Source organism: Ruditapes philippinarum, unplaced genomic scaffold, assembly GCF_026571515.1.
Source record: "Ruditapes philippinarum isolate M1 unplaced genomic scaffold, ASM2657151v2 ctg686_1_1_1_1, whole genome shotgun sequence".
Lineage (NCBI taxonomy): Eukaryota > Metazoa > Mollusca > Bivalvia > Venerida > Veneridae > Ruditapes > Ruditapes philippinarum.
This window is the reverse complement of record NW_026854763.1, coordinates 210,229-237,887: the sequence shown is the minus strand read 5'-3', so window position 1 is coordinate 237,887 and position 27,659 is coordinate 210,229. Positions and strand designations below refer to the sequence as shown.

Here is a 27,659-nt window from a genome sequence, read left to right as displayed (position 1 = left end):
CAGAATTTTTCACAATTATTTAAAAAAAAAACTGACACAGTTTTCCAAATATGGAGGGTTGACTGCAAAACTGTTGTAAGTCCTTCTCTATTTCATATAAGTTACTGCAGTTTTGCAGTCAACCCTCGGACTATTTTATATGTATATAGTGTAACCTCTGCAGAGCTGCTCTCTTTAGAGATTTAAGAGGTCTTGCTCCACCAGTAAAGCTGAAACATCGCCATATGACCATACTGTGTGGGTGTGAAGTAAAACCCAATCAAACAAACAATCAAAATCTTAGTACATTTTTCTCAAGTTTGATTTTCTTGAAATATTTTGGTATACTGCGAATTCAGTTATATTCGTGGGCATGAAATTTCGTGGTTTTATCAAAATGTGCCTTTTCATGGGTTCTTAAATTCGTGGATTTTCATTTTCTTGTAAAAAAAATTAACCTAATGTAAAGTAATCTTAAAATTAATCGCCGCGCATTTTTACTTACCGCATGAACATATCTTTAAATATCACACAGCGCTTGTCAATAATCTAATCCTTGCCTTTAGGCATAACATAAAGATAGCAATTACTGCCGATAATTGACTGCAATTAACACATTGATATGAAGCTCCACTATACACACTGCCCCTGTGATTCGCCGATGTAAACATTGCATAATTTATACGACCCCTGACACCTTTTAACCAGCGAGTTTAAAAAGTTTACACCCTGAATCGGTCTTACTTTATTTGACAGTAACTGCACGCAACATCACATCGACTGTGTAAATTTACATGCATATAAATTAATATGAGTAGATAATACGAGATTGTGCGGATATATTAAGAAGTCGGCAGCGTCTTTGATGTTTACGGTTGTACTTAACTTACGACATTAATATCAAAGATTTCTTTAATTACCTGATTATCTGTATACCATCATAACACAATAATCGACAGGAAAAGCGGCGATGCATGTATAGAATAGAAACATGGTTAGAAGTAATTGTTGGGATAAAATTTCGTCAGCTCTTAAATTCGTGGATTAACCTACCCACGAAGACCACGAAAATTCGTGCCCCACTAATAGTAATGATTTTACAGTATCTTGAGGTATGCATTTTCACTATTGGAATGTTTCTTGTATATATTTCAGGGAGTATTATTACTATCTTTGTCTCAGGGTACACCAGTAGATGATCTCATACCAACTGTTCCCCATACACTACCTCCAGTGTTCCAGGATTTTCTGGCCAAGTAAGTTTTCCACCAACCATGCATATAAAATGTAAAATAAATATACATTGCCATTTCAAAAAAAGGAAGCATTTATTCGTTTCTAAGGCAAAATGTGCCTTAAAATCTGTAGTCTTTAAAAATGAGATGGTCATGTTAAAAGTGGTGTTTTTTGACATGTGCAGATATATATTGCCTTTACCCTACTAATTCTTTGAATTTGGTTGGTGTTATTGAATAGTATCAAATTTCTACAATTCACCAGCCAATTAAGGGACCTCACAATTTTTCAAGATAAATTTTCCATTTGATGTAGGTCTAAACCAAAAAATTGTCTGCAAAATTTCAGATAATTTGCTCACACAGTTATTTCAGTTTAGTTACTCTAATTGTGAAAAAATTGGAAAACAGTGCAATGCTTTTCACTCAAATCGGGCTAAGAATAGTACAAAAATATGGTTTTCAATTTATTTTTGAGTGTATTGCTTAATTATCTTTTGCATATCTTTTTGTTTTAAGTGCCACAGCTGATTTTTTGTAAGAAATTCAAGTTATATGTCTTTTGGGGCATCATTTGAGTACCTTTAATATACAGCCTGGTTATATAGATTATGTAGACACACAACCTAAATACATATGACATAAGTTAGCCTAAAATGTCACTAATATTAAGAGATGAACTATGTCTCTACATGTATATATTTCTGCATTTCAGATGTTTAATGAGAGATGACAAGTTAAGATGCTCCTGTTCTCAGTTGCTGGACCATCAGTTTGTAAAGGAACCTATACCTCAACCACTGTCACCACAAAATGAACCAGAAAACAAACAAGTTAAACAAGGTCAGTATAGCATGGTTTACAATTATTCAAAAACAAACAAATATGCTCCTAACAAAATAATCTTTATTGATAGGTTATAATTTTTTTTGCTACTTTGCCACATTTTATGATTTAATTAATTAATTTTTTGTATATGAAATTTGTGCCATATTATACACATTTAAAAATGAATATCTGAAAGAAAAATGTATGTTTTGTAGAAGGTAAGGAGGACAACTCTTTTGATGATAGACAAGAATCGTCTCCCTTGGTTACTGATTGGGAGGCCAGTGGCAAATCTAGATTGACAAATGAGTTTGAAGTACTGAAATCACTGGGGAAGGGAGGTTTTGGTGATGTTATTAAGGTAAGATAATTACAAAGATGTGTAACTTAAAGCAGGACGCCTCCAGATGAGCAAAAATATTTCAATAAATCAAACTTGTGAAAAATGTATTTGGATTTTAGGAAAAGTAGAAAGATTCAAGTAATAATTTACATGTTTTGAGCAATTAATGGTGAATTTTTCATTATGTGTAACTATTTTTTACTGCGTTACTAAGGCAGTAAGGGCATTTTTTGCATATTTTGACCTCTTTTAGTAATTAATGTAGGTTGTAAGTGCCATTGATAATATGTAAATTGCTTCCTTTTGGTTACTTTACAATATTATACATTTGATTTCTTTTTCAAAATTTTCATGAAAATGGAGGCGTGCTGCCTTATTGATTCACACAAAATAATTGATTTAAAGGAACTAAACTGAGATTCGAAAGCTATACAATTATGAAAATTTGAATTTCTTTCATAAATCAACTGGGGCACAGAAAACAAACACATATGTAAAAGATAATTAGAAACATACTGGGAAAGAAATTGAAAATCGTATTTTTGTGCTTTTCTAAGCCCAATACAATGAAAAGTGTTGCAACGCTTTTCAATTTTGGGTAGTTTTCTTAGATTATTATTCTGAAAAAAACAGAGTAAGAGCATTATCTGAACTTTTGCACACAAGTTATTGGTCTAGCCCTACAGGAAATGAAACATTAATCTTGAAGAATTATTTCCAGTCCGGACACGTCAAAAAACATCAGTTGAGTTCATTAAATTTCATGTGATTATTTTGCTATTTATACATTTAAATTTTTTGAAATCTTATGTTAGTTTTGTTTGCTGAAAATACAGGTTGTATTCTAAGTTAACTTTTTCTTTTATCAAACTTGAAATCCTCAATTTCATTGAAATAAAAGATGCGTATTTTTTTTTGAAATTTATGATGCCTCATTGTTCAATCATATATATAATTTTATTTCTAACCTTTTGAATGCTAATGGCAGTAATTACATCCCAATCATGGGACAATTTTTGGGGACATAGCAGGGCATTATATGGTGTATTGATTACAAAAGTCAATCAGAGAGCAGCTAGGGTGCCTTCAGGAATTCTTGCCATGGACTAAAGTAAAACTTCCCAATGGAACTGTGGCTGAGACAGCCCTTTTCCTAGCCATTTTGGGAAAAAGTACCTAACCCAGATTGGGAAATTTTGCTCCAGGAATTTCTTAATCAAGAAATATATTTGGTACATTTTGAAACCGAGATTCAGAAAATTTTGACAAAGTATTTTGAATTGTGTGGCATTTTTTAGCTCACCTGTCACAAAGTGACATGGTGAGCTTTTGTGATCGCTTTTCGTCTGGCGTCCGTCTGTCAGTCATCCATCCGTAAACTTTTACTTCAAATGACATCTCCTCATTAAGTACTAAGCCAATTTCATCCAAACTTCACAGGAATGTTCCTTTGGTAGTCAACTTTAAAAATTGTTCAAAGAATTTAATTCCAAGCAGAACTATGGTTGCCATGGCAACCAAAAGAAAAAACTTAAAATATCTTCTTTTAGAAAACCGAAAGAGCTAGAGCTTAGATATTTGGCATGAAACATCTTCTAGCCAGTGTCTACCAAGTTTGTACAAATAAATGCCCTGGGGTCAAAATTAGCCCCGCCCCGGGGGTCATTGATTTTCCTTATTTGTATATAGTAATACTTAAAAAATCTTCTTTTAAAAAGCCCAAATAGCTAGAGCTTAGATATTTAGCATGAAACATCTTCTAGTGGGTGTCTACCAAGTTTGTTCAAATAAAAGCCCTGGGGTCAAAGTTTGCCCCGCCCCAGGGGGGTCATTGTTTTTCCCATTATGTATATAGTTAAAACTTAAAAAATCTTTTTTGGAAAAAACCCTAAGAGCTAGAGCTAAGATATTTATCATGAAACATCTTCTAATGAGTGTCTACCATTTTTGTTCAAATAAGGGCCCTGGGGTTAAAATTGGCCCCACCCTAGGATCATTGATTTTCCTTATATGTATATAGTAAAAACTTAAAATCTTCTTTTAAAAAACCCAAAGAGCTAGAGTTTAGATATTAAGCATGAACTATTTTCTAGTGTGTGACTACCTAGTTTGTTCAAATAAAAGCCCTGGGGACAAAATTGGCCCCGCCCAGAGGGGGGGGGGGGTCATTGTTTTTCCATATATGCGTATAGTAAAAACTTTAAAAATCTTGTTACAGCTAGAGCTTAGATATTTATCATGAAACTTCTTCAAATGGGTGTCTACCAAGTTTGTTCAAATAAAAGCCCCTGGGTTAAAATGGGCCCCACCTCGGGCCCCTATATACAGGTGAGCGATTTCAGGGCCATCATGGCCCTCTTGTTATTCCAACCATCACAGAATGAGATATCTACCAAAGCATAACAAATACAATAAGGTTTGGACAATAAATGTGAGGAAACATCTGTTTGTTAGATACAGAAATAAAATTCAGCAAATTTGTCAGTTTGGATATCAAGCATTTCAGTTCAAGAATTTCAGTTCAATTGGAAATTTTATTTCAAGATTGGGAAAAAAGTAATTATATTTGCCATTTGGAATGGGTCTGGTAATCTGACACATGGTTCAGAAAGTAACATTATGACCTTTACAATGTAAGTGTGAAAAACCTGACAAATCAAATCAAACCTTGTATTTGCAGGTTAAGAATAAGCTAGATGGAAGATTGTATGCCATTAAGAGAATACCCCTTGATCGTAAAAGTACACAGTTTAACAGGAAAATCACAAGAGAAGTTAAACTGCTGTCTAGACTTAACCATGAAAATGTAGTCAGGTAAATAATTTTGAATTAATTTATTGTTTTTACATGACAGTTTTTAGTCCCCTACCGGTTTACCGGAGGGGACTTTAGGTTTACCCTCCGTCCGTCCGTCCGTCTGTCCGTCCGTCTGTCAGTCCGTCAGTCCGTCCGTCCACAAAACTGGATCCCGCGATAACTTGAAAAGTACTGAAAATATTTTTATGAAACTTGGTATATGGATAGATGGCAGTATGGAGATTATGCACGTCTTTTTCTTTTCTTCCTATGTTGAAAATTCTGGTTGCTATGGCAACAAATAGGCTGAAAATATGGCAAATTTTACACATAAACTGGATCCAGGGATAACTTGAAAAGTACTGAAAATATTTTTATGAAACTTGGTATATGGACAGATGGCAGTATGGAGATTATGCACGTCTTTTTCTTTTCTTCCTATGTTGAAAATTATGGTTGCTATGGCAACAAATAGGCTGAAAATATGGAAAATTTTACACATAAACTGGATCTAGGGATAACTTGAAAAGTACTGAAAATATTTTTATGAAACTTGGTATATGGATAGATGGCAGTATGGAGATTATGCACGTCTTTTTCTTTTCTTCCTATGTTGAAAATTCTGGTTGCTATGGCAACAAATAGGCTGAAAATATTGCAAATTTTACACATAAACTGGATCCAGTGATAACGCAAAAAGTACTGGAAATATTTTTATGAAACTTGACATATGGGTAGATGGCAGTCTTGAGATTATGCATGTCTTTTTCTTTTCTTCCTATGTTGAAAATTCTGGTTACTATGGCAACACATAGACTGAAAATATGGCAAATTTTACGCATAAACTGAATCCAGTTATAACTCAAAAAGTACTGGAAATATTTTTATGAAACTTGACATATGGGTAGATAGCAGTCTTGAGATTATGCATGTCTTATCCGTTCTTCCTATTTTGATAAAATATCAGTTGCCTTGGCAACAAATAGGCTTAAAACATGGCAAATATAACAACAAAGAGCTGAAAATTTTTATGAAATTGCATCTTTAATTCAAGAGTTATCTCCTCTTTAAGAATTTTGCTTTTAAAATGTTATATTTTGGTAACAGGGATGTTTCAAATATTAACTTTAGAGTGTCCGTCTGTCTGTTCATAAAAACTGTTTCCTGTGATCACTTTTAAAGAACTTTTCCAACAAATTTACTTAAAATAGAGAAAAATTGAAACATTAGTGAATGGCCAATGGCCCTTCAGAATGTTGATGGGGTTCTAACCGGTAGGGGACTTATGGATTGCTTGCAATACTATGATAATTGCTTGTATTTTCAGTTATTCATTTATGAATAATTGTTTCATTTTCTATTTGTCTTGTTTTGGTCAGAAATTTATCTTAAGATTGATATACTTTGGTAAAGTTAGGACAAATAAATTTTTTGTCTTTGCATAGTTGATCCAGAACTTTGCAAAGCTAACCACTGGTACAAACCAACCTTTACCATTGTATTTTCTACCACTATTGTTCATTATAGATAAGTCAGCCTTTTACGTTTATTTTCAAAGTTTAATTGTAAAACTTTGTTTGAACCCACTGCCAAAATATTCTTAAATCAATGAGTCAAAATATTTCAAGAAAAATATTATTAAGATTTTAAGAAAGATTCAGTTTAAGCCAGTTGCCTCTAACCGCTCTGGGTCCAATCTGCGTCTTTGGGTTCTTCATGTGAAAAAGCTATCATGCTAGCTTACGGAACATCTGTGGTTTTACTCAGGCACCCGTTTGTGCCTGAAATAATGTACAATGGGGGACTTGAAGTCTATCTCCACCAGAAAAGCTGGAAAGTCGCCATATGACCTTGACTGTGTTAGTGTGGAGTTAAACCCAACAAATTTTATCTTTTATAAATACCAGGTATTACAACTCGTGGATTGAGACGAGTGATCAACCACCTGAAAGTGACTCCTCATCCTCGTTTACTGAAACGCCCAAAGATTCCGAGTCTTATAAGAAAGTTGCGCTTCCAAGTAACTTCCAAAAAGACTCGCTGGGATTTGTAGATGATATGGAAAAGTTTGCGCCACAGATTAATGTTCCCTCTGCAGATTTTAATATATCATACGAGTTTTCAAGATCGAAGTCACATGGTTACCATGGCAATGACATAGAGAGTTCAAGTGAGGAGGACGAAGATTTTGCTGATGTTTTTGGCTTGTCTTATATGTAAGCATTAAATCATATTCTGTTTCATGTTAAAGATCCTGTAACACAATTTTTTTGTGGTTTTAAATCATAAATATGATGCTCAAATTAAGATTTATCAATAATATATGTTCCAAAAAGCATTATTTATAAAGATATTACCGAATTTAACATTTCATGTAAATAAAGGGAGGTAATTAGAAATTGATTTTCTATAAAGTTTGAGTCAAATTTTCCAATAAGAAATGAATGCATATACATGTATTTTAATGATTACACATTATAATCACAAATATTTGCAGTACATATTTTACATATTCTTTGATGTTTGAAAATGGTTTTATTAGCATAATTATATACATATATTTAATTTCACTGTGTGTGGTTAACCACTTTACTCACAAGATACAGGATCTTTAACCATCTCTTAATACCTTATTAATAAGGGATTAGAAATTATTTCAAAACATGTAATAGAAAGAGCACCGAAACACGAGGTTATCTGATTTGTACGAGGGGGCATAGCCCCCCAGTATTAATCAGATTACAGAGTGTTTTGGTGTTCTTTCTCTTTTGTATCATAGTCAAACATAAAAACACGTTCCCTGTTGTCACAATATGAAACCCCGGCAAAAATGAACCAATGAACGAACATCTGAATATGATATTTCTGTCGCTTTCCCTTTCTCTGCCGTCACAATATGTAAACCCCAGCAAAAATGAGCCAATCAATGGGCAGGCTCTGGTAACTAATACCCGCACTCCAGTTAACGCACTGTGCATGTATATGTATACGATTTAACCCTGACACATTTTCAACAGAAAGGTCTCCAAACTATGATACAATACATTGATATAGGTATGAAGCTGCATCTAATTATTATGATATACATTATTCATAATGGGGTTGGCGAAGGGGAAGAAGATAAATCTTATTGTGGACATCTTAGAAATTGGCCATGGAATCTTTATTGTACAAGCTAGAGACTTGTAAACATGTACAACACAAACCTCTTGGCAGCAGTCTCAATCTGATTTATTGAAAAAAAATGATTGTGACACCTAGATTATTCTGACTGTTAAACATTTAAGATTCAGGACATCTTAGCATAACTTTTATCTATAAACAGATCTTGGTAGTTTCTTGTAAAAAAATATGTTATAGGTTATTTCAAATTGTCATCTCTTTAATGTAAAGTAAATAAATAAAATCTTTGGGGAATTTTATTATTGCAGGGGAGATAATTCATGAATTTATGGGGATAACTCCAGATACTGATCCAATCTCCACACAGTGATCTCCCCTTAATTCTTCGGCGTAGATCTCTGCCACCAAGGTCCCAATATATCAGAATTTCTGATATATTATATTTTTTCAAAAATTGTTTTATTTACTGCTCTTATCTATCAGTTAAGTTTTTTCTCATTGATTAAACAATGTTTATGGATAAATAAATAAATAATATGAATATTTAGAAATAATTTTAAAAATATGAGAATATTTTATACCGAGACAATATTTTGATATTTTATATTTTTTAGCTTTTGAATTTATTTTTCGTTATTTTGTATACTTTTGATAATTTTTTGATAAATTATATCGATCGTAGGCACTAAAAGTTAAAAATAAAACAGAAAGAGGAAAAAAACGTTAGATTTTCTTTGTAACGGTCGAAATTTACATTTGAATTTCGACGTTACGTCATGTGACTTTCATCATCATGTGACGTCTTTGAAGGCAGTGATTACAATTCTGCCACGGGAGGTAATCACTGTGAGGAGTTTGATACTGATCAAATTTCAATTTTAGGGAACATAATTTGTGTTATTATGGGAAATTTTCAACATATAAGGGGGATTATTTTAATATATTGTTTCAAATTTAAGTTACTTCAGGGATGACGTTTGTGATATTTTAATTTTTTTTTATTCAGGGGAGATCGTTCAGACTCTTCAGATGTTATCATATTTGAACACAATATGGATAGTGCTGATGATTTGATAAGTGTAAGTTAAATTCATATAAAGTTGTAAAAAGAAATGTCTTACAGTTAAAAGAATACAAGCATATTGTGGCTTGATACCTAAAATATGCAGAATTAGTAGATTGTCACTTGTGGTGAACTGGCAATAAATGGGTCTGAAATTTTCATGTAATTTTGTTGTGATTAATGCTTCTGAGGGATCACTTTGTTTCCAGATTTTTTTTGATTTTTTTTTTATGCCCCCACAAAATGGGGTGCATATAGCGTTCCACTTGTCTGTCCATCCGTACAAACCAGAGCTACATTATGGGGTTAGGTCTATTGTTCTCATAACAATAGATGTCTTTGATGTCATTCATTCCGTTTCTCTTGTGGGGTTATTTTCTGCATTGTGGGGTTAAAAAGAACAAAAGAAATAACAAAAGAAAACCCCATAATGTAGCTCTGGTAAGAACGTCTGTCTGTCCGTCCGTACATCTGTCTGTAAGTCCCGAAATCTTGTGAACGCAACTCCTCTTTAACCGGATGGCAGATTTTGCTTAAATTTCCAGGGATGAACAACCTTAATGTGTAGATGGTATTAAAGGAAGGAATTTTCGCTGCGACTAAATTTAACAGAATTATAACCCTTTGTTGATTTTTAGCTTTGCTTTCAACTTCATATTATAACAGAACATACTTAAGGTCAAGACCTTGTTGTTTGCTTTTTAATGACCTTGACCTTGAAGGTTAAATTACTGAAATTTCTCAGATTTGTGCATTAAATGACCATATATATTTATTGGTTTGTGTGTGTGTATATACAGTAAACTTCACTTATAGCGAACACGGTTATAGCGAACTTCCGGTTATAAGGAACAATTTATTTTGGCCCGAATTTTGCCCTTCGTTATTTAATATAAAAATATACGGTTATAGCAAACACGGTTATAAGGAATTATCACTTATAAGGAACTCATTTCGTAGTCCCAATTCAGTTAAAAGTGCATAAAATTACACTTTTATAAGGAACTCCAAATATCGGCTATTCGTAAATATATCCGGCATTTTCAACTTTCGTTTTTATTGGCATGGAATAAAACTCGCGGAATGTACCGTTTATTGTTGTATGTAATTCAGTATATGAAATTCAATTTGTATAGAAGTATGTAATAGTTTTCTATTTAGGATATTTTTAGCTTGAGTTCTTGTCACAAAGATAAAACGGTAATTCCTTTTATTCTATAATTTCTTTTCTTTAATAGTTTTGCTCGAGTAAAATAATAATCGGTTTTCAACAAAATCACGCATGCTTGCAAACATAATCCATAGAAAACTACAAAGTATGCTTGATTGAAATGAAAAGAAATCTATATATTTCATTAGTTAAAGTCACCCTTAAAATATAATAGAAGATATTCAATAAAAAAGGAAGAAAAATGGAAAATCTTGTTTATTCTTATTCATTGAAAGAAAACGAAAAGCACTGACTTAAGAAACAAAATATGATATTTTATGAAAAATTGAGAAAGGGAGTAAAACTAAAACTGAAATAGCAAAGTATTTTCAAATTCCAAAATGAACGCTCTCCTGTATTGTGTCTAAAAAAGAAATAAATGACTAATTATTCTTAATCAAATGCTCTTCAAAATGGCGGACGATGGTTAACAATCAGTTCATTATATGTAAATCTGTTCGCTATAAAAACTCCTGATACAAGGAACTAATTCGCTATATGCTTACAAGGAACTCCAGATATAAGGAACAGATTTTGAATGTACCAATGAGTTTGTTATAAGCGGAGTTTACTGTATATATATACAGTCAAACGTGTGTTAAACGACCGCCCAAGGGAAACACCAAAAACGGTCGCTTAATGAAACGGTCTCTTAAGACAGTCAGCATGATATAAAAGTCAAAATTTATAAATGACATCTTTCTTATGCGGTAGGAATGCTTTTTAACTTCATTTTTATATAAATGTTGAATAATTAGTACGCTCCGATAATCTAAATGGATGCAAATGTAAAAAATAACTTTCTGATATTTATTGACAAAACGAGGTGCAAAACAGTTTTGATCCATTACGTACATGTTTGACATTTTTTTCTAGAATTTGTTAACTTCTTCGTTGTTTTTCCTTGTCTCCAACATGAAAACCCTAATAGTGAAGATGTTTTCTGTTGTGCATTTTTTCATTCGAAATACTGAACAAACTACATCTAATTGTTACGATAAATTTAACTGCTGATCAAGTTCAAGGTCAATTCAATGCAGTCTATATGTCAACAAGCCAAGCGTATTCACCATCTCAATAGGGGCGGAGCGTTGCATTGTTTATCCGATATTATTGGATAATACACGTCACGCGTATACTTACAGTAACATGCCATAAGTATTGGTTAAAATGGCGGCCATATTGGATTTAATTGAGCATGTATGTAGGATTAGTTTCCCTTTGATCACATGCTGCCAATCAATGTTGACGTAAATACCACAGATATTAATAGCACAGCCATACTTTTAGGTGTACTTCATTTGCATACGCTAAACCGGTTTGGGAAATAGAAATTTTCACACGTTTATTTGTTGTGTTTTGATTGTTGACATACTTGTCACATTACAAGGCGGCGTTCTCTAAAAACACAATTACTTGACAGGTAAAAGTGGTCGTTTAGTGAAAAGCTTTATCTCAATTAGGTGACTAATTAGCGGTCGCTGGTCGCGTTGAGCAAAAGTCGCTTAATACATTAAAGATATAGAGAGAAAATGATCGGGAGGAATTTAAAGTGGTCGTTTAAGACATAAGTCGCTTAATACACGTGGTCGCATGGGCAAGTTAGACTGTATATCATCATAACCACATGACTTCACTACATGACACCACCATATCATCATCACCACGTGACTTCACTACATGACACCACCATGTGTCACCACCACATGTCACCAAGTTACTCAACCACGTGACACCACCGCGTGACTTCACCACATGGCTCTACCATGTGACTTTACCACGTGACACCACCACGTCACTTCACCACATGACTCTACCACGTGACACCACCACGTGACTCTACCACGTGGCTCTACCATGTAATACCACAACGTGACTCCACCACGTGACTCCACCAAGTCACTTTACCAAGTGACTCCACCACGTGACTCCACCACATGACTCCACCACGTGACTCCGCCATCTGACTCCACCATCTGACTCCACCACGTGACTTTACCACGGGACACCACCACATGACACAACCATGTGGCTCCACCACGTGACTCCACCACGTGACACCACCACAAGACACCACCACGTGTCAACCATGTGTATCTATTTATAGAATTGCATGTTTCTATTTATAGAAGTTTCTATTTATAGAAGTTTCTATTTATAGAATTGCGTGTTTCTATATATATATATATTAATTAGTATATTTATATATACAAAATATATAGACAAAACTTATGTGACAAGACAGACAGATTAATTTTATAAAAAGGAAACGTTTTTGATTTTGTTCAAACATTTCTTTGTTTGCTTATAGAGAAAGTAAAAAGTCGAGCATTGCCCCCGCCCGGCGGTGGCTCTTGTTTCTCTATATACTATGTAGAAATTTTGTGAACGCAACTCCTCTTAAACCGGATGGCAGATTTTGCTTAAACTTCCAGGGATGAACAACCTTAATGTGTAGATGGTAGTAAAGGAAGGAATTTTTGCTGTGACCAAATTTAACAGAATTGTGGCCCTTTGTTGATTTTTTCACTATATACCATATAGAAATTTTGTGAACGCAACTCCTCTTAAACCGAATGGCAGATTTTGCTTAAACTTCCAGGTATGAACAACCTTAATGTGTATATGGTAGTAAAGGAAGGAATATCTGCTGCGACCAAATTTGACAGAGTTATGGCCCTTTGTTGATTTTTTCATTATATACCATATATATGTTGTCAGTTGGGGAATCCGTGTCCTTTTGACACAGTTCTAGTTTTTTGTTACTCTGGAAAGCCATTCAGGTGGACCGACTGGCAAGATATGACTAAAAGTATGTAAAAACTTGCATTAAAACCAAGCAAACAATGTATTTATTAATTTCTAATTGAAGCGTTTAAAATCAACTAAATTTCCATTAAAAAAACAAAACAAAAACAAAACTGATGATATTTAGCATTATTAATTAATTTTTGTCATTATTGGGCCGGGTTGCACTGGTGCAAATCCGGGTTTATAGTATGGTTGAATGTTGGGGGCGGCGGGCGGGCGGGCGTCCGGGCGGGGCGGCGGGGAAAAAAACTTTCGTAACAGTTTTTCTCAGCAACTTCTTATCACAGCCTCTTGATATTTTGGCATACAGCATTGAACACATGGTCCATACTGTGGGATTTGATTTCAGGTCTGTCGCTCATAGGCCACTTCCTGTTTATCCACTTAGTTAAATTAGTTAGATTTTTCGAACATTAATGGTCAATAGCTAGGGAATTTTTCGTAACAGTTTTCTCATCAACTACTTATCACAACCTCTTGATATTTGGCATACAGCATTGGACACTGGTCCCATACTGTGGGAATTATGATTTCAGGTCTGTCGCTCATACCACTTCCTGTTTATCCACTTAGTTAAAATTAGTTAGATTTTTTTTCGACATTAATGGTCAATGCTAGGGGAAAATTTTCGTAACAGTTTTCTCAGCAACTACTTATCACAAAGCCTCTTGATATTTGGCATACAGCATTGACACATGGTCCCATACTGTGGGATTTGATTTCAGGTCTGTCGCTCATCCACTTCCTGTTTATCCACTTAGTTAAATTAGTTAGATTTTTCGACAATTAATGGTCAATGCTAGGAATATTTTTCGTAACAGTTTTCTCTCAGCAACTACTTATCACAGCCTTTGAATATTTGGCATACAGCATTGACACATGGTCCATACTGTGGGATTTGATTTCAGGTCTGTCGCTCATCCACTTCCTGTTTATCCACTTAGTTAAATTAGTTAGATTTTTCAAACATTAATGGTCAATGGTAGGAAATTTTCGTAACAGTTTTCTCAGCAACTACTTATCACAGCCTCTTGATATTTGGGCATACAGCATTGACACATTGTCCCATACGGTGGGATTCAGATTTCAGGTCTGTCGCTCATCCACTTCCTGTTTATCCACTTAGTTAAATTAGTTAGATTTTTTGACATTAATGGTCAATGGTAGGAAATTTTTTCGTAACAGTTTTCTCAGCAACTACTTATCACAGCCATCTTGATATTTGGCATACAGCATTGACACATGGTCCCATACTGTGGATTTGATTTCAAGGTCTGTCGCTCATCCACTTCCTGTTTATCCACTTAGTTAAATTAGTTAGATTTTTTGACATTAATAGTCAATGGTAGGAAATTTTCGTAACAGTTTTCTCAGCAACTACTTATCACAGCCTCTTGATATTTGGCATACAGCATTGACACATGGTCCCATACTGTGGGATTTTATTTCAGGTCTGTTCGCTCATCCATTTCCTGTTTATCCACTTAGTTAAATTAGTTAGATTTTTTTAACATTAATGGTCAATGTAGGAAAATTTTCGTAACAGTTTTCTCAGACAACTACTTATCACAGTCTCTTGATATTTGTGGCATACAGCATTGACACATTGTCCCATACCCGTGGGATTTGATTTCAGGTCTGTCGCTCATCCACTTCCTGTTTATTCACTTAGTTAAATAAGTTAGATTTTTTGACATTAAACTGGTCAATGGTAGGAATTTTCGTAACAGTTTTCTCAGCAACTACTTATCACAGGCCTCTTGATATTTGGCATGCAGCATTGACACATGGTCCCATACTGTGGGATTCGATTTCAAGTCTGCAGCTCATCCACTTCCTGTTCACATTAATGGTCAATGGTAGGAAATTTTTGTAACATTTTCCCAGAAACTACTAATCACAGCCTCTTGATATTTGGCATACAGCATTGACACATGGTCCCATACTGTGGGATTCGATTTTAGGTGTGTAGCTAATCCACTTCCTGTTTACCTACTGAATTAAATTTTCGACATTAATGGGTCAATGGAAAATTTTTTTCGTAACATCACAGCCTCATGATATTTTGTATACATATGCAACCCGGCCTTTTCTGTCTTTGACCCATTTTTTTACAACATAAGGAAGAAATGTATGCAAAATATCATATATATGCTAAATGTGGAGGTGTTGATTTACACTAGACTTTCATTACTTCAAAACTGAAAAGAAGACCATTAAATTATTATGAATTTTTTGCTCTTGTTATTTTCAGAAATAGGAATTTTATGAATAATTTTGTAGGTAAATGATGAACAGAAGAAAAATGAATCTGAGTGCCAAACTGTTACACCTGAGCCAAAACGGTATCTTTACATACAGGTTTGTTGAGATATTATTCATTGTCCAACTTGTTAAAGACTTTTACTGTTTTTCATTTCTCTGCTAAATTAGTGCAATAACACTTCTACTGCTTTTCACTTGTCTGCTAAATTTGTGCCTTGTTTTTCCATGGTTAAATTGTGTAATAAACTTCTACTGCTTTCATATTCTCTGCTAAATGAGTGCCCTGTTTTCCCTTTGCTAAAATAGTGTTATAAACTTCTACTGCCTTCCCTTTGTCCCAGTTTTTCCTTGGCTAATTTTGTGTAATAAACTTCTACAGCTATCTCTTTGTCTGTTAAATGTTTGTCCTGTTTTTCCTTGGCTAAATTTGTGTAAAAAATTCTCTACTGCTTTTCCTTTGTCTGCTTTATTTGTGCCCTGTTTTCCATTGGCTAAATTTGTTTAATAAACTTTTATTGCTTTCCCTTTGTCCCTGTTTTCCATTGGCTAAATTTGTGTAATAAACTTCTACTGCTTTCCCTTTGTCTGCTTAATTTTTGCCCTTTTTTCATTTGCTTAGTTTATGTAATAAGTAATAAACTTTTTACTGTTTTTCCTTTGTCTGCTAAATTTGTGCCCTGTTTTCATTTGCTAAATTAGTGTAATAAACTTCTATTGCTTTCCCTTTCACTGCTAAATTTGTGCCCTGTTTTTCCTTTGCTAAATTTATGTAATAAACTTTTAATGCTTTCCTTTTGTCTGCTAAATTTGTGCCCTGTTTTTCCTTTGCTAAATTTATGTAATAAACTTTTAATGCTTTCCTTTTGTCTGCTTAATTTGTGCCCTGTTTTCTTTGGCTTAATTTATGTAACAAACTTTTACTGCTTTTTCTTTGTCTGCTAAATTTGTGCCCAGTGTTTTACCCTTTGCTAAATTAGTGTAATAAACTTCTATTGCTTTCCCTTTCTCTGCTATATTTGTGCCCTGTTGTCCCTTTGCTAAATTTATGCAATAAACTTCTATTGCTTTCCCTTTGTCCCTGTTTTCCTTGGCTAAATTTATGTAATAACCTTCTACTGTTTTCCTTTGTCTGCTAAATTTGTGCCCTGTTTTTGTCCCCCGCCTTTTCGAAGAAAAAAGGGGGATATAGAAATAGGCTCCGTCCGTCTGTCCGTCTTTCCGTCCGTCTGTCCGAGCCAACATTTGATTATTATGAGTTTCATTCCGTAGTTAAATAAAGAACATAAACTCATAAAATTCAAATTAAGAGCTATTTTTTTTGTTTTTATGAGCTTATTTTGCTTATGGACGTTGGTCCAGGTGGTGTTTATGAGCTCATTTGCCTCATAAACATCAAATTTTGGTATGTCCGTCTGTCACACTTTCATGTCCGGTCCATAACTTTGTCATTTATTGAAGGAATCTGAAATTACTTGGCACAAATGTTTGTTATAATAAGATGATGTGTCATGCGCAACAACCAGACCCCTACCTCCAGGGTCAAGGTCGCACTTGCTCATTCAAGGTCAACATTGTCTATTTGAGGGTATATGTCGTGTCCGGTCCATAACTTTTTTATCTTTGAAGGGATTTTATAAATACTTGCCACAATTGTTCACAATAATTAGAAGATGTGTCATGCGAAACAACCAGTCACCTACCTTCAAGGTCAAGGTCACACTTGGAGGTCAAAGATTAACATAGTCTGTTACAGGGTATATTTCGTGTCCGGTCCATAACTTTGTCATTTATTGAAGGAATCTGAAATAACTTGGCACAAATGTTTGTTATAATAAGACGATGTGTCATGTGCAACAACCAGACCTCTACTTCCAGGGTCAAGGTCACACTTGCTCATTCAAGGTCAACACTGTCTATTTGAGGGTATATCTCGTGTCCGGTCTATAACTTTCTTATCTTTGAAGGGATTTTGTTAATACTTGCCACAATTGTTCACAATAATGAGATGATGTGTCATGCGCAACAATCGGTCACCAACCTCCAAGGTCAAGGTCACACTTGGAGTTCAAAGATTAACATAGTCTGTTATAGAGTATATATTGTGTCTGGTCCATAACTTTTTCTTATATCAAAGGATTTTGAAAATATTTGGCACAAATAGTCACTATAATAAGACAATGTGTCATGCGCAACACCAGCATCCCTACCTCCAAGGTCAAGGTCACATTTTGAGGTCAAAAGTTAACATAGTCTTTTAAAGGGTATATTATTGTGTCCAATGTAGAACTTATTCATAGTTCAAGGGATTTTGAAATAACTTGGCACAAATAGTCACAATAATAAGACGATATGTCAAGTACAACACCTGCACCCCTACCTCCAAGGTCAAGGTGAACTTACAGGTCAAAATAACAGAGTCTGTTATATGGTATATTTTGTGTCCCGTCCATAACTTCTTCATAGATCAAGGGATTTTGAAAATTCTTGGCACAAATAGTCACAATGATAAGATGATATGTCTTGCGTAACACCAGTGTCCCTACCTCCAATGTCAAGGTCACACTTAGAGGTCAAAGCTTAACATGATAGATTTTTAAATTCAGTGTTTCATTTTATTTCTTTAATAAATTTATTGGTGCATTTGCAGATCTAGCATTGATTTTATGCTTCATATAAAACTTCCCTGAGGCGGGGGCGTTGGTAACTGTTACAAATTCTTGTCCCTTTGCTAAATTTATGCAATAAACTTCTATTGCTTTCCCTTTGTCCCTGTTTTCCTTGGCTAAATTTATGTAATAACCTTCTACTGTTTCCCTTTCACTGCTAAATTTGTGCCCTGTTTTCATTTGCTAAATTTGTGAAATAAACTTCTACTGCTTTTCCTTTGTCTGCTAAATTTGTGCCCTGTTTTCCCTTTGCTAAATTTATGCAATAAACTTCTATTGCTTTCCCTTTGTCCCTGTTTTCCTTGGCTAAATTTATGTAATAACCTTCTACTGTTTTCCTTTGTCTGCTAAATTTGTGCCCTGTTTTCATTTGCTAAATTTGTGTAATAACCTTCTACTGCTTTTCCTTTGTCTGCTAAATTTGTGCCCTGTTTTCCCTTTGCTAAATTTATGCAATAAACTTCTATTGTTTTCCCTTTGTCCCTGTTTTTCCTTGGCTAAAGTTACATAATAAACTTCTACTGCTTTCCCTTTGTCTGCTAAATTGTGCCTGCTAAATTTGTGTAACATACTTGCCCTTCTTTCTGTTACACTGCTTAATTTGTATTTTAAACTTGTAAAAGCTTTCCCTTAGCCTGCTAAATTTGTTTAATATTTTTGTATTGCTTTCACTAATCCTGCTAATGTTGTGTAATTAATTTGTCCTGTTGTCATTTTTGTTGGTTTGACTGGTTCATTAATGTTTAACTTTGTTATTTGTTATAATATTTCTTGTTAGTTTTTCTAATGTGAATAAACTGCTCTAAATTTGTTGCTGTTATTATCATGTTGAACAAATTTTTCTTAACCGTTAACTAGAATGTATAGACTGGATACTCAGAGAGTTTAGTATTGTGCCGGCAACCGCAGACCGGAAGTCAAAATGCCTAAATTGGTTGTTCAGTATAGAGTTAGTCTGAGACTTAACATAAATCCAAACCGAATTTACTCTGTACTGCTCGCATTCAAAGTGTTGATTTCTTTACTTCCAGATGGAATACTGTGAAAAATGGCACCAAGAGACAAGGATGCAAGGTACTTAGGTACACTTTAGATAGATACATGGAGTCAGGTAGTGAGTTAGATTCAACGAGATAAGTGGAAGGGGTCGTGCGAATTCTTATGAAGTGCGACGGCAGGTACGATCATAATTCCTCACGGAGAGCTGGATGCAATAATATAGCAAGTTTTTCAAAATAAACTGCGGCAAAGGAGTGTAATAAAGCCATTAATGAAAAACGATATTACACTAGTGTATTAAAATTTTGACATGACGTCATTTTAACATAGCGTTAAAAGCGTTAATGTTTGCGCTACACTATAGGCGCGTCAGTGAAAAAAGACTCGTTCTTACTGTAAACCATTCTCTTTTTGAATACGTGATAAATAGAATATTAAACTTGTGTAGATTCAATACTAAGTTTATTGAACTCTTTGAATAAAACAATTAGAAAGAAAGAAAAAAATGAAAACAATTAAACCTACACTCATTCAATATCCTTTTTATGTAGGAAGTTGTGAAGGAGACATGTGTACAGAGGTAATGTTATATGTACAAAAAGAATGTTAGTTTTAAAGGAACTCCACTGAGGTCTAAAAAACCTAAAACACATATGAGCCGCGTCACGACAAAACCAACATAATGCGTTTGCAACCAGCATGGATCCAGACCAGCCTGCGCATCCGCGCAGTCTGATCAGGATCCATGCTGTTTGCTATCAGTTTCTCTACTTGTTATAGGGTTTGTAAGCGAACAGCATGGATCCTGATCAGACTGCCCTGATCCGCAGGTTGGTCTTGATCCATGCTGGTCACAAACACATTATGTTGGTTTTGTCATGACGCGGCTCATATTATTTAAAGTTGGTACATTAATCAAGTGAAGCACTTAAAATGCAAAAATTTGCAAAGGATAATAAAGAAATATGCTCAGAATTGAAATTCAATTTTTGTGCGATTCATAGCCCGAATGGAGTGAAAAACATTGCAATTCTGTTCATTTATAGGTTATTTTGCTCAATAAAAATGGTGATTCTGGAAAAAGAGGCGGGGGAATGATCTGAAAATTTGCAAATAAAATATGCATAGATCCCTGACCTGTCTAATTCTAATTATAAGATTGGTGGTATGGGTAGATTCTGTGACCACCAGCAGGCAAAGGGTTAAGGGCACCTATATGGTCCTTCTCTACTGATAAAAGCAAAGAAGTCACTAGGTGACCCTAACCTTGTCAGTATGACTCATTATGTAACCATTGACCTCTATAGTCAGGTGATTAAGGTCACTGATTTCAAATCACTTACAACTCTTACCTGTGGGATTAAATTATGCCATAAACACTAATTTCTTATTTGAGATAGCTTTCTGCTGTTTTTTCAAGGTGCCAGGTTGTGCTTCAAGTGAAGTATTGAGAGGTAACTAAGGAAAGCTGGAAATTTAACTTGCATCCATTAAAATGGAACTGGGCGAAATAAAGAAGAAAAAAAATGTTTTGAATAGCTGCAGTATGTTTTGGTATTCTGTAAAAATGATTTGATTTGTGTTCATGTTGAAAGACCAGGGTTTTTTATGTTTGTTTTTTTAAATGCACATTTATGTCAAAGGATCATGTAAACAGATCAATATTATTGAGATCCAATCAAATTCTTAGGATTTGAAATGTTTATGGATATTTTCTCAAACTTTGAAGTAAAATTTATCATGTTTTATTTGTAGGGTATGATACATAGGGATTTAAAGCCAGTCAACATATTCTTAGACTCCAATGATCATGTTAAAATAGGTGACTTTGGTCTAGCCACATCAGACGTTATATCAAAGGTAATAACAGTAACCCTTTCTATGCTAAATAAACTTGTCCATCTTTTAGTATTGACAAAACCATTCATCATTGTTTGGATATGTTGTAAGTAACTCATTCCTGCTGATTGTGGTCTGCACTGGTCACATGGGTAGAATCAGTTGCTGCCAACAGGCTGAGAAAAACTACAAGAAAAGCCCTATTAAACGCAATTAATTTGAATAATGAAAGTAATAAGTATTTTAGTCTACATGTATCTGAAGACTATAAATTGACTTTTTTGAATTGTACAGTTTCCATATAATTATTTATTCACCAATCAATTTTTAGAATAATTACATACATCTTGCATGTCTTATATACTTTGAAACAAAAGAAGAACATGGGTGAATTCTTTCAGGTATTTTCCTGAATTTCAGTCATGAAGAAAATCATACTAAAGTTTTCAGGGTTTTTTTTGACAATTTAAAGTTTTAGTAATGGAACTTTTTTTGCTGACACTATGCAATATTACTTTATGTCACGGTTCAGAACTGTTCACTAATTAGGGGAGATGATGTGTAAGCGGCCAGATAGCTCAGTCGGTAGAGACGCGGAAAGGTATTCCAAGGGTCCCGGGTTCGAGTCTCGGTCAGGCTGCACATTTTTCTCACCCTGTGACATTTGGCGCCCAACGTGGCGCCGTGACTGCATATAGCTCAGAGTTTAATTCATATTGCTCTGTAACTCTGTGAAATTCGAGGACGAATTTCAATAAAGCAGGGGAGTATGTCACGGTTCAGAAATGTTCACTAATTAGGGGATATGATGTGTAAGTGGCCGGATAGCTCAGTCGGTAGAGCCGAGGAAGGGTATTCCGAGGGTCCCGGGTTCGAGTCTCGGTCAGGCTGCATATTTTTCTCACCCTGTGACTTTTACATGTAATTTCATTAATTTCTCTTAAAACAACAACAACAACAACATTTACCAAATTCTTTAATTAAGGCAATTTCAGAATTCAAATTAGAAAACTTTATCAAATGTATTTTACTAATATATTTTAAGAATATTTTAATAGATGAAGATGCCATCGCGATGAATGCCTCGGATGCTGGAGATAACAGTCGACATTCTTCACGGCTCGGCGTAGTCATGGGGACTTACAGGTCGTGGTTGGTATAGCTTATATGTCAGTTCCACGAAATGAATGATTAAACAGAACAGAGGTACTTACAGTCAGGTATGTTGCTTTTTGTTACAAATTAAGTCAACAGAAATCCCAACTCCCATGCCCTGCCTTTGATGCTGTCTTCACTCTCTCCCCATTCTGTTAGGTTCCCTACTGGATACCTTTTAAGTCTATCTTGTAAGGCTGAGTATTATTGTGGGGCTGTGATCCATAAATGTTGCCCTATCCAAATTTTTTTCCGGACTTTCAGGATTTTCAGGACTCTTTTCTTACTTTAATGTTTGGGGAAATAAAACAAATATTAAATGGGGTTTGTGTGGCATTAATGTATTATTAACCCCTTGTATGAATGTCACACAGTCTGGCATTGAGATCCAATCTAACTTAGTTAAAAAAGTCTTGTAAGTTCTGGTATTTTTGTTCCAACCATCCAGGTAGTTCAGTAGGTAAAGCATTGGACTGTGGATTAGGCCTGGGTTCCATTCTTGGACAGTGTCACTTTAAGAGTTTCTTTCTATGGGCGGTCATTCACACTGTACCTCTGCTCTCGCATGATGTTATCAAATCAGTTCCTTGCAAACGTGAAGGCATCTATATCTGGTAAAATGCTTGACAGCCTGTCCAGGAACGATGCAGTGCTTGAACTGTGCTCTGGTGAATTCAGTGTGGCTTACAACTCCCACTACCACCAGTTTATTTCTTTAAATGTTTCAATTATCCAGATATTTTGTTTGTTCCTTAACCTAATTTATCACACACCCGTGCTGCTTTTGCGACTCCGTAAAAATGATATTGCTCGGCCATGCATATATTTTGACGTGACGCCATTTGCATTATATAAACGTAGCTAAATGCTAGCGTTATACTATAGGTGCGTCAATGAAAAATGTTTCTTTATTACTTCAAACGGTCTTTATTTTTGGTATGTGATGAAAAGAATATTAAATTTGTGTAAGATAATTACTAAATTTATTGAACTCATTGAATAGAATAATTATTAAAATAATATAATTTTATTCAACTTGTTCAATACATTCAGTATTAAACTTACACTCATTCAATATCCTCTATAAAATCAACCAAAATTTAATTCCAGTTAGAAAGAGATAGAAGCTAAATCTTGTCAAAACTACACTTTATTTATTGTTTCAGAAAGTAGATATTTACAGTTTAGGGGTTATCTTCTTCGAGATGTGCTACAAACCATTACAGACAGGAATGGAGAGGGTGAAAATACTGGGGGAATTAAGATCACCTGAAATTATTTTTCCCGATGATTTCGACCAGATTGGGATGGAAAACCAGGTAATTTTTACTGTTTTTATTAGGGGTGTCATGATAATCTATCTAAACTGGTTCACATTATTTCATGTGAGAAATCTGTCTGGCTAGCTTACAGAACGTCAGTGGTTCTACTGCCCGTTTGTGCCTGAAATAATGCACAGAGGGAGGGGCACCTGAGGTCTTCCACAAGCAGTAAAGCTAGCATATCGGCATATGATCTATAATATCTTAGCATGACATAAAATCAAACCAAAAAAAAAAAAGAACTGAACAGGGACAGTCATGTTTTTTGTAAAAAGATTTAGTATCTCTAAAGTTATCATTACTTTATTTTCTAATTAAAGAATAGAATTGAGATATTTTTGTTTTATAATTTTACAGTGTCACATCCTTCGCTGGCTGCTGAATCATGATTACAATGAAAGACCGACATCGAAGGAACTTTTAAAATCTGACCATATACCCCCGTCAAAGATGGAGGAGGCGGAGTTAAATGAAGTGTTGAGATCGGCCATAGCTGACCCGCAGAGTAAATCGTACCACCGTATGATCAGTGCGCTTTTCACTCAGACCGTCAGTCTAGCTGATGACCATGTTTATGACAGCGATATGCATAAGGTAGGTTGGTCGTCATGGATATTGTAGTGCTACCTTATTATTTATTGTATTTTATCTTGCTAATATAACTATGTCATCGCTGTCACAAGCAGTAGATGTTAATTTGGTTTTGGAGTGATGTATGTGGATATATTACCTGCCAAGATTTTATATCACCCAAGCTGGTAGGAGTAAGACGATTTAAAAATAAGTCATTGCTGTTTCAAATGAAACGTTGAAATAAGATCCCCTTTAGGATACCCCTTCACTGCAAAATGATGTCACTGGAGCGCAACATGGAACAATATGTGCATCGTCTCAGCGCATGTTGTTTCCAATGTGGGGTATCCAAAGGGGAAATTTGATTTGTATATTTACCTGTCTGGCTCGGTAATATCAATTTCTTTCGGCAAATCAATATCGAATCAAAATGGGGAAAACAATCTGGATGGGTAATAAATTTATATATTTGTTGATGTTGACATGCTGTATAATACTGAATAATCTTTCTGCTGCTGCTTGTTTTTTTGGGGAAGATGTAGAAATGAAAAGGACTTAATTTCATTAATTCCTTTTAAGTGATATTTACTTTCCAGATTCATACTAATTTTCATGAAAATTTTGAAAATGTATTAAAAAAACAAATATTGTTTAGTGAACAAAGAAAATAATTTACAAATTGCAAACAGCACTTACAACCAATGTAAATTACCAAAAAAAGGTTAAAATTTACAAAAATAGCCTGTATTGCATTAGTAACACAGTAGAAATATGGTGAAAAGTACTGTAAAATTTGTCCTTAATTGCACATAACTTGGAAATTATTACGCTGTTCCTAAAATATCAAAGAACGCTTCCGATGTTTAATCAAACAATTTGATAACAAATTTTCTGTAGAATTAAAAAGTTCTGTATGTTCACATGTTAATATATCAATATGATTTTCAGGGCAGTATCTCAATGAAAGCTTCACTCACGCAGCAACTTGTGAGTGATACTCTAGAAAAAGTGTTTCAGCGTCATGGTGCCATCAAACTTAACACTCCACTACTCATGCCACGACAAAATCTCTACGAAAAAATCGACCATTTTGCTAGCCTCATGGATGACAGCGGGAGACTAGTCGGTCTACCTTTCGATCTCAGAGTGAGTCATTTGCTGTATTTTAATTTGTAGTAAATGATCTAATTTAGAACTTAAATTCATAACACTTTTCCAAGAATCTAGTAGAATCTATCTTTTAAATTTCTTAATATAGAATGTTGTTGTATGCTAAATTACACTCTATTAAAGACATCAGGGCTTAATATATAAATAACACATGGGTTTGTGGGTAACAGTAAAAATATCATCCCAAGGAAAATACTGTTACCCAAGGCGTAGCCGAGGGTAACAGTATTTTTACGAGGGATGATATTTTTACTGTTACTCACAAACCCATGTGTTATTTATTTTATTACCCCGAACAAAAATACTGTGATGATCTGAAATTGTCAACTAAATCTAACTGTAACAAAAATAAACCAAGAGTAACAATAACTTAACTGTTCTTACCTTTTAAGTTTTAAGTGTACTTTAGGCCTTCTTGAGAAGTTTTCTTTTTCTTTTATTCTTTAAGCAAGTGATGATATCTACAAATCATAAACATACAATAAGCTAGGTTTTATTTAGAAAACAAAACACTAACCCATTTATAAGGTTATGATCTGTGAAATCGGATCCTTCTGTTTCCAGAATATTCTTCACATGGTATTTGACAAAATAACGATGATATCCTATGTCTGTCCACCATATCTGTAACGTTTCACTGATTAAAATTGTTAAAAAATCCTTTGTGGCATGCTTAAATCGTCTGCATGTTCCAGTTTGACACATAATTATTTACATTGCAATTACTTCCGTTGAAAACGGATGTTAACTTTTGACTATTCAACAAAAAGATATTTTATACGCGAAAAGCACACCAGGGTGCAAACAACTAAATTTTATGGGTGTCATAGTTACTCCAGAGAAGAAATTGATGTCCTATCAGGGTTTAACGTCGAAAATAAGAATGAATCGAGAAAAAATGGCGGCCATTTTATTTCATTTTATTTAGAAAATAGACCACATGACCAAATTTTATACTGTTAAAAATACTGTTACCTATGTAACAGTACAAAATTCTTAGTCACGTGGTACACTTGCATTAACAGTAAAAATAACTCCCAGAGGCCTATGGGAAATTAACATTACGAAAAAAGTGAGGGGTAATAATATAAAATGTTGTTGTATGCTAAATTACACTCTATTAAAGACATCAGGGCTTAATATAAAATGTTGTTGTATGCTAAATTACACTCTATTAAAGACATCAGCTGTCTGTAGCTAAGTGGCTGAGGTTGTTGACTTCAAACCACTTGTCTAACATCACCGTGGATTCGATTTCCAAACAGGGATTTTGGATTTTTTTTTCATGTGAGGAAGCTAGCCAGCTGACTTATGAAACGTTGTTGGTTCTACTTGAAATAATAGACAGAGGTGGCACCTACACCAGTAAAGCTAGCAAATCGCCATTTGACTTCAACTATGTGGGTGCGACATAAAACCCAATCATCTAAAAATAAATATACTGATGTTATAAAAAATTTTATGATATTTAATTTTCAGGTACCGTTTGCTCGTTTTATAACTCGGACCAGTACTAGCTACATAAAGAGATACTGTATAGACCGGGTATACAGGAGGAAGAAAGTCTGTGGATTTCATCCGAAAGAATTAATAGAGTGTGCGTTTGATATAGTTACTGCAAACCCTTTGTGGTAAGATGATATGATTTCTGTTTGTAAGAATTATGGGATCACAAAATATCTGAATAAAAATGTTCTTCATAAAGATATTTATACAGAATTACATTTAGTCTCATTTAAAGTTATTTAAATGAAATAAAGAAAAGAAGATAGTACACTGCAGTGTTAAATTTTATTATTATACCACCCCCCCCCCCCCCCACGAAGTTGTAAGGGGGGGTATACTGGAATCAGCTTGTCCGTCCGGACATCTCCCCGTCTGCCGGTTTTTCCTTGTCCGCCAAATAACTTGAGATTCCTTTGGCCAACAGTCTTCATATTTGGCATGGAGGTTAGTCATGATTAGTAGATGACCCCTATTGATTTTGGGGTCACTGGATCAAAGGTCAAGGTCACAGGGGCCTTGACTTTAAAAAGCTTGTCCGCCCAATAACTTGAGATTCCTTTGGCCCACAGTCTTCATATTTGGCATGGAGGTTAGTCATGATTAGTAGATGACCCCTATTGATTTTGAGGTCACTGGGTCAAAGGTCAAGGTCACAGGGGCTTTGACTAAAAAAACCTTGTCCGCCCAATAACTTGAGATTCCTTTGACCCACAGTCTTCATATTTGGCATGGAGGTTAGTCCTGATTAGTAAATGACCCCTATTGATTTTGAGGTC

The 27,659-nt window shown here is 34.6% G+C and overlaps 1 protein-coding gene across 1 annotated transcript in view; it reads left to right on the top strand.

The window, feature by feature from the left end:
- The window catches only part of LOC132740958 (eIF-2-alpha kinase GCN2-like), a 63,238-nt gene that overhangs the window by 18,957 nt on the left and 16,622 nt on the right, over positions 1–27,659 (top strand). The window contains exons 13-27 of the mRNA XM_060729018.1: positions 1,135–1,235; positions 1,930–2,057; positions 2,258–2,403; positions 5,066–5,199; positions 7,089–7,397; positions 9,311–9,383; positions 15,672–15,749; positions 19,351–19,393; positions 19,870–19,898; positions 21,074–21,263; positions 22,349–22,377; positions 23,479–23,631; positions 23,992–24,228; positions 25,156–25,353; positions 26,857–27,008. Of these exons, the coding sequence (XP_060585001.1) occupies positions 1,135–1,235; positions 1,930–2,057; positions 2,258–2,403; positions 5,066–5,199; positions 7,089–7,397; positions 9,311–9,383; positions 15,672–15,749; positions 19,351–19,393; positions 19,870–19,898; positions 21,074–21,263; positions 22,349–22,377; positions 23,479–23,631; positions 23,992–24,228; positions 25,156–25,353; positions 26,857–27,008 (2,000 nt within the window). The remainder of the gene's footprint in view (positions 1–1,134; positions 1,236–1,929; positions 2,058–2,257; positions 2,404–5,065; positions 5,200–7,088; positions 7,398–9,310; positions 9,384–15,671; positions 15,750–19,350; positions 19,394–19,869; positions 19,899–21,073; positions 21,264–22,348; positions 22,378–23,478; positions 23,632–23,991; positions 24,229–25,155; positions 25,354–26,856; positions 27,009–27,659) is intronic.